Source organism: Physeter macrocephalus, chromosome 2 (assembly GCF_002837175.3).
Source record: "Physeter macrocephalus isolate SW-GA chromosome 2, ASM283717v5, whole genome shotgun sequence".
In the NCBI taxonomy this organism is placed as follows: Eukaryota; Metazoa; Chordata; class Mammalia; order Artiodactyla; family Physeteridae; genus Physeter; species Physeter macrocephalus.
This window is the reverse complement of record NC_041215.1, coordinates 6,607,632-6,615,450: the sequence shown is the minus strand read 5'-3', so window position 1 is coordinate 6,615,450 and position 7,819 is coordinate 6,607,632. Positions and strand designations below refer to the sequence as shown.

Sequence of the window (7,819 nt, the reverse complement as noted above, 5' to 3'; positions counted from 1 at the left end):
CCGCCTGCCGATGCAGGGGACACGGGTTCGTGCCCCGGTCCGGGAAGATCCCACATGCCGCGGAGTGGCTGGGCCCGTGAGCCATGGCCGAGCCTGCACTTCCGGAGCCTGTGCTCCGCAAGGGGAAAAACCGCAACAGTGAGAAGCCCGCGTACCGCAAAAAAAAAAAAAAAAAAAAAAAAGATAGAAAATGACAGAAAAGAGACAAAATGAAAAGAAAGAAAAAGAGAAAGAGATGGATGGCAAAGATGGAAAATTCATGTCTGTTAAGTCTGTTAAAGCACCTGCCACCTGCCAGGAACTGTGCTAAGTGCCTGTATCCCTCCTGACTCCATTTTATTCTCACAATTCTGCAAAGTAGGTCTGATAATTATCATAGTTTTATAGGTAAGGAAACTTCAGCTCAGACTGTCAACGACTTGTCTAACATCACCCAACCCCTAACTAGCGGGGGACCAGGGCTCATACCGGGCTCCCTAACTTCCACACGGAGGCAGGAAGACACCCCAGTAGCCTTGTGGTGTGACCGCCAGGCACAGAGGGCAGAGGTGACAAAGCAGCAGCCAGCAGGATGCCAGTGTGCAGGGGGCAGCCAGGCCCCTTAACTGGGGGTAGGGTGGGGGCTGGGAGGTGGGCGGGGAGAAGGGAGGGGGACCAGCTGCTCTGGGTGCCTCCGCAAAGAGTGCTCAGAAAGGCCCCTTAAGAGATGCTGGAATCAATGAGCCAAAAAGTTAGACTATTTCAGGACCCAAATGATACGGATAAACAAGTCTGGGCTCTTGAAGGGGTAAATTATGCAAAACTTCCATTCTGAGCAAAGCTCCTTCTTAAGTGTGTGTACATCAGTCATGTAACCTTTTTACTGCTAAGGGAATTGCAGCCTCCTCTGCCACACCAGGCTGGACTTTGAGCAGAAGATAAAACCACTTCCGCCCTCCCCCAGCCCCCAAACTCTGGCCAAATGGGGACATGGCGTGGAGACGCAATGGACCGCATCCAGGTTGTCTGAACTCTGGATTCCCACCCCAACTCCGGGATCCCTTCATCTTTCCTGGGAGGCAGGGTTAGGGGTGTGACTCTTTCCAACCGCAGACTCTATGATTTAGAGCGGCCGGTGGATTCCTCTGTGAGGCCCGCTGCTGACACCACTACTTGGAGGGAGGCCCACAGTGATGTCCAAGTTAGAAAAGGGAACCAGGAATTTCTGAGTTCCCGCTGTGTTCCTGGAACTTGGCATTTCGAGACTTGGTTCCCTGATCTCTAAAGCGACTGGTGGTATTAGTCACTTCTCAGGGCTCTTGGGGACCTAGACTGAGATATTCATGCATTCATTCATTCACTTATTCATTCGACAGATATTACTGGGCATCCTGTACCAAGCACTGTGCTAGGTGTTAGACAGGGACCAACAGAGACGTGAGCCTGCCCTCAGGGAGCTTGTGGTCTTGGGGAGCAGACACAGAACAGAGAGGATGTCCCAAGAGGGGTAAGAAGACTGCCTTGGGCTGAGAGGAGGGTGCTTGGGTTGGGACTAGGCATGGCCTGGGGACAGGACCGAGGGGCCCAGAGGAGGAGCTAGAGAAGCGGAAAGAGTCGGGCAGGGCAGGGCCTTGTTGGTCAGGATAAGAACTCTGTATCATGGTCCAAGAGCACCAGAAGGGCAGAGCAGGGGCCCATTCCCAGCTGGAGGAAATGCTCTCTCACTGGCAGCAGAAGAAGGGCGGGCCCTGGCAATGCTGGCAAGAGGCCTGTGAGGGGAGAGAGCTGGCAACGGGGTGGGGGGGGCACCCGTGGCTCCTGGCCTCCCTTTGCGCCTCTTCTTTCTGAGCTCTGACTCCAAACTCCAGCCCCTGGGGGGGTGACAGCCGCAAGCACAGGGCCTCTGCAGAGAGGAGGAAGTGCCCGCCCGCCCCGGAGAGAGACGGCTGGTGCTCAGGAGTCTTATCTCCCCGCCTGGGGAGATTACGCAGGGCAAGGGAATGTATGGGGAAAGACCCAAGAGCCCTGGGCAGGGGTCCAGAGATACAGGGTCTACTCCCTGCCCCAACCCCAGCTTGCTCTGGGCCTCAGGTCACTTTCCTCCCTGGGCCTTAGTTTCCCCATCTGCTGTCTATGGGAGTAGCACTCAGAGCATGGGCTAAATTCACGTCCATTCAGCATTTCCTCATGGAAAGAGCCTGGCTTTGGGGTGAGACGGGCTTGGGCTGGAATCCTAGCTCTGCCACGGACGGATGAGGCTGTGTGGCCCGACGTCAGCTACTTTGCCCCCGGAAGCCTGCTGCTGGCTGGGGGCCCACAGTTTGAGAACCACTGCCCTAGAGAATAACATCCCTCTGGGAGGAGGGCCTCTGCTTGGCTCACTGCTACACCCCCAACAGTGCTGGCGTGTAGCAAATTCTTGGTGAGTGCTTGTGAATGAATGAACTCTGAGTGGTTTGTTTTGGTGGGGGCAGAAGGGGCTGGAGGGTGGGTGTGGGCCTGGGGATGGTGTCAGGAGGTGGTCAGGGACCAAATCATGAAGGGTCTCTAATGCTAAGCCAGGGAGCTGGGACTTGTGGTAGCTGAACGTGGACCCCAGACGTCTACATCGCTGGAACCTGAGAAAGTTATCTAATATGGCAAAAAGGACTTTGCAGATGTGATTAAGTTAAGGACTTTGGGATGGGGAGGTTATCCAGGATTATCCCAGTGGGCCTTAAATGTAAACACCAGTGCCCTTATTAAAAGAAGGAGGCAGAGGGAGATTTGGCTACCGAAGAGGGGAAAGAGATGGGACCATGGAGGCGAGAGGTCAGAGTGATGTGAGGAAGGGGCCGCAAGCCAAGGAGTGCGGGTGGCCCCCAGAAGCCGGAAGAGGCAAGGAGATGGATTCTCCTCTGAAGCCTCCAGAAGGAACCAGTCCTACCAACATGTTGATCTCAGTCTCTTCATCCCCCAAACCGTCAGAAGAGAAATCTGTCTCGTTTCCAGTCACCAAGTTCACCGTCATTTGTTACAGCAGCCCTACCTTGGAAACGAATGCAGGCCTGTATTCAGTAGAAGCAGTGGGGGTTACTGAGCAGGGTCAGTGGAGAAGAAGGGGTGAGGTTGGGGAGCTGGGGTCAGAGAAGGGTAGAGGTGACGAGGGGAGGGGTAAGGGTGGAAAGAGCCTCCTGCTGGGGAGATGGCTGCTGGCTGGCCTCAGGGCAGGGAGGACCAGCCAGCTCAGCCACTCTCTCCTGGAGTCTCCCCTTGCATGACTGTGCCGCTCCCACCCCCGAACCCCCTGCAACCTCCGCCATCACCAACCAAGGGCAGACACCTGGCCCCTTGGCAGGGATAAGGGCTCTCTGTCAGGTCAATGCTGGGTTTTGTTCCCAGATGGGGAGCAGGAAGGACACACTATCGGTCATCAGGGAAGCTGGGAGCCGACCTTATGGAGGGCCACCCAAGTCCCCAGTCGCCCTGGCAGCCTCTACTGGAAAATCAAACTCGGGCTGTGCCTGGCTTCCTGGATCCCCATCCCCCCAACCATAGTATGAGGCCCTCCAACTGGTTCCCCATCGTCCTCTGCCGGACACCTCTGCTCCGCGGCTGCTGTGTGTGACCCAGGCAGGCACGGCCTCTCAGCTGGCCTTGGTGGCCGGGGTGGCTGTGATGATCAGGAGAGGAGGTGGACGCTCCCTGCCGCAGCGTGCCCGGCACCCAGAAGGCAGCTTGTAATGGGGCTGCTGTTTCCGTTTTTGCTCAGCTCTTGGCTTCGGCTGCATCACTAGCTTGTGTCCCTTGAACAAGTGACTTAAGTTCTCTGAGCCTCAGTTTCCCCATCTGTAAAGTGGAAACTAAACAAGCATCAACTGCACTGGGTTGTGTGGAGAATGAAATGAGGCCCCGGGTCTAAAGGATCCAGCACCACCCTGGAGGAACGGGTCTTTCCTCCGCATTTGAGGCTCAGCTCAGAGGTCTGCTCCCGGGGACGGGCTCTTTGGGCCAGGCGCTGCCTCCTCTGGCTGCCCTGCGTGCTGGGTTTCAAGCCTGGGCACGCGCTGCTCTGAACTGTGGCCAGTCTGTTCCTCAACCAGACAGGTGGTGAAGGTGGTGGCATGAGATGGGGGGCTGGCTTTATTTCCCTTTGCACCCTAGCACCTGGTACAGGGGTGGGGATAAGATGCCGTCACAGAAAGATTAATACATAGAAATAGTGGCGTGTTCAGTGAGGGCTGGCCATTGCTGGTGAGTGCCTGTGGCGTGTCTCCCTAAGGATTGGGGGTAGAGGCAGCCTATTAACCCGGGTCCCACAGGTAAGAGCAGTAGAAAGTGGAATGGCAACCAGAGTGAACAGTGTCAATGGCCTTCTCTAGAGTCCACACCCCGTGCTTCGTCCTTTGTTTGTTTTGTGAACTAAATTTTCTTTGTACCAGAGTATGCTTCCTGAATGAGGCAGTGTGGAAGGACAGGGTCATTATCTATCAAGGCCAGACGTGGAAGCCTCCCCATCTGCATTTTGGAGAAATGCCTTTGGGTGGCTTGGAGGATGGATTTGAGAGGGAGAGTCTAGAGGCAGGGAGGCCTGGAGGAGGCTGGTTGCAGGAGCAATGAAGCTTGTTCCAGAAGGATAGCAGTGGACAGGTGGAGGGCCCAGGACCCAAGTCTATGGGGGGACACTCCACACCTGGCTCCTGCAAGGACCAGAGGGACACAAGGCCGAGGGGTCCAGTTGGGCAGTTTCACCCCCACGATGCTCCACAGGGACCAGCACCCAGAGGGTGTGAGTGTGCAGAGTCCATCTAAGCTTTTCTTAAGTCCGATGCTCAAAGGTCGAGAGAGGACAAGTATCCTACCGAGGGTCATAGAGCCTGTTGGCGCCCCTTAGCACATGTGTGCTTCAGGTGGCTCTGGGAGGTGACCAGGGCAGGCTGCTTGAGGACAGACCCCACATTCTACGAGATGAGGAGACTGAGGCCCAAGACGGGCAGAGGCTCGCTCAAGCCACAGAGCTGAGACCGAGGCTGTACAGTTGACTTGCCATACCTGTCCCTCAAAACAGATGCCAAAATGTCACTTCTACATCCCTGGTGCTCAGCACTGTTCCTGGAATGTGATAGGAAGTTGACAAATGTTTGTGAATGAATGAATGAATGAATGAATGGATGGATGGATGGATGGATGAGTCAGTCACACAGACCAGCATTCTGGGGGGCAAAGGCATGGTCTGTGGGAAGACAAAGGAAAGTGACATTTATTGAGCATTTGTATGTGTCAGGTGTTCTACCAGCATCCTTTCATTTATTCCTCTCAACAGCTAGATAGAGCTTGCTCAGACCTATAAAACTTCTCTCCATGTGTGAGCTTCCTCAGGCCACTCAAGTCTTTGGTGAGGTACCCCTTAATACCTTGCATGGGCTTTGTCAGCGGTGAGTTGCTCTCAATGTCATTCTGATCCTGTTTATCTTTTCAGCCTGGGTACCTCTCGGGAGTGGAGTCCTGGGGCATCCTCTCTCTTGCATCTCCTGCATCCCAGACATCCAGTGGTCTACAAGACTATTTTTTAATAGCCTCCTAGATTTTGCTCTGTTCTCTTCTCTCTCTCTCATGGACCAGTGCCACATCCCCCTTCACTGCTGTCCCCATCTCATTCTTCTGGTCCACGTCTTAGGGGACAACCAGAGCCCTCTTTCCAAAGTACAGAGATGCTTGGGTTATACCCATCCTTGCTTCTAATCCTTCCACCTTCCCCTAAGACCTACAGTACAATGTCCAAGCCTGGCTTTCAAGGCTTTGCCTTCCCAACTTGGCCAGTCCTTTTTCTCCTCCCATTTGAGCACCCCCAAAGTAAGAGCTGATGCATAAAAGGTGCTCAGTGACGGTGGGCTGCGTGGGGTCTCTGATTTAACTCCCAGGAAGCAGCATTATTACATGGCCATTTGAGGGCTGTCCTGGCAGATTTAGGTGAACACTTATGACCATTAACTAAGTGGCCGAGTTGGACCTCAATCTTAGGACTCCTGATTGTAAGGACAAGGTAGCTAGAATAAAGGTCCACCAGTTCTGAGTCAGGGGAGCTCTATCCAGATCCCAGCTGTGTGGCCCTGGCCCAGTTCTCTGCGATTTGACTTGCTCCTTTTAAAAATGGAGGTAAAAAGTTCTACCTCGTTGGGGGGGGTTGGGAGGACGGAAAAACACGAGGTTTGCAAAGTGCTCATGAAGAATTCCCAGCACATAACATCCAAAGCAGCACCTCGTGAACAGCTGTTACCATGCGTGGGACCCCGTCCCTGTGCCCCGTCCAACGCACAAACTGCCAGGGCAGTTACCTGTCTGTGGCTCCCTGGGGGGCTGTGACCTCTGTCCCACTCCACACCTGGAGCCTCAGGGGCCTCTCTTCCTGCCACCTGGGTCCTTGGCTTGGAATCCTCATCAGCTGCGAGCTGTTGGACTTCAGAGAAGTTCTGTGGGTGTTGTGGTTGGTGAGGCTGCAGCCGAAGAGCTGCTGGTATGCCGTGCGGAAGTCTCTATTCAGTGCAGCGTACAGGATGGGGTTCAGGGCTGAGTTGGCATAGCCCAGCCACAGAACCACGGCTTCGAAGGTCTCGTTGATGGCATTATCCCCTTTTAGCCCACGGTAAAGAAACACGGTGAAGTAGGGGAACCAGCAGATGATGAAGGCCCCCATCACGGCTGCCAGGGTCACTGTGGCTTTGTGTTCCCTGATGGTGGCTGCCCTCCAGGAGCCGACGTTATGGATCCTCTTGGCCTGATCCCACGCGATCTTGAAGATGCGGTAGTAGGTGATGCACATGACCAGCAGAGGCAGGTAGAAGGTGACCAGCCCGTCCACCAGGCCATACACCAAGTTGACCTGGACTTTGCACTTTGGGATGGTGTGATTGGCAATGCTGGCCTCAGTCCTGCTGTTCCAACCCAGGTGGATAGACAGAAAGGATAGGGTGATGGAGATGACCCAAATTAAGACCAGGGAGATGGTGACACGGACAGGGGTGACCAGCATGGGGTAGCGCAGGGGATCTGTGACGGCGCAGTACCGGTCGAGGCTGATCATGAAGAGGTTGAGGATGGAGGCCGTGCAGAGCATGACGTCTAGGCTGGTATAGATATTGCAGAAGACCTTGCCGAAGCTCCACGTGCAGGACAGCTGGTGGAAGGCCGAAAAGGGCAGCACCAGGAGGCCGAGGAGCAGGTCAGTGATGGCCAAGGACACGATGAAGCAGTTGGTCAGACTGCGGAGCCGGCGGTTCAAGCCCACCGCCAGGCAGACGACTACATTGCCGGCGATGGTGATGAGAATGAGGAGGGTGAGGACCACGCTGACGGTGATCTTCAACGCAGCAGGGTCCAGACAAAAGGAAGAGGTCGTGCCATTGGACGCCATCCTGGGACCCTATGGCTCCTTCCCCTGCCTCCGGCCCCTGGTTGCTTCTCTTCCAGCTCCCCAAAGGGTCAATTATGTTAACCACTGGGCTCCAAGCTGCCCAACAGAGCCAAGAGAAGTGTCCAAATGTGGAGAGGCTGCAATGACCGACCCAGTGCTGTTTTTCTAGCGATAAATAAAGCTGTCTCTTAGGAGGTGTTGGGCATGAGTATGAAGGAAGATGAGGGAAAGCAGGTCCTTGAAGCGAGGCTCCTGGTTCAAACCCCAGTCCTCAAATGACCCCTTGGCAGAGCCGGCTTCCTCCTGGGACTGAACAGATCTCCACTCTCCAGGTTTTGCATAGAGACTGATGCACTGGGGCATGAGTCTGGAGGTGGCTTGGGTTTTATTTGGGAGGCATCATGTGGAGACATGGCTGCAGCCTTCTCCATAGCGGGCGGCTGCTCCCAT

The 7,819-nt window shown here is 55.0% G+C and overlaps 1 protein-coding gene across 2 annotated transcripts in view; it reads right to left on the bottom strand.

Moving 5' to 3' along the window:
* Nucleotides 1-7,369, bottom strand: part of HRH2 (histamine receptor H2) — a 21,102-nt gene extending 13,733 nt beyond the window's left edge. Inside the window, exons 1-2 of one of the 2 annotated variants that reach the window (XM_055091478.1) lie at nt 6,294-7,369; nt 5,155-5,191 (exon numbers count right to left, since the gene is read on the bottom strand). In XM_055091478.1, the coding sequence (XP_054947453.1) occupies nt 5,155-5,191; nt 6,294-7,369 (1,113 nt within the window). Of the gene's footprint in view, nt 1-5,154; nt 5,192-6,293 lie in introns of those variants that run through there. The other variant, XM_028495481.2, reaches the window with a different exon arrangement.
* Between the last annotated feature and the right edge of the window lie 450 nt (nt 7,370-7,819).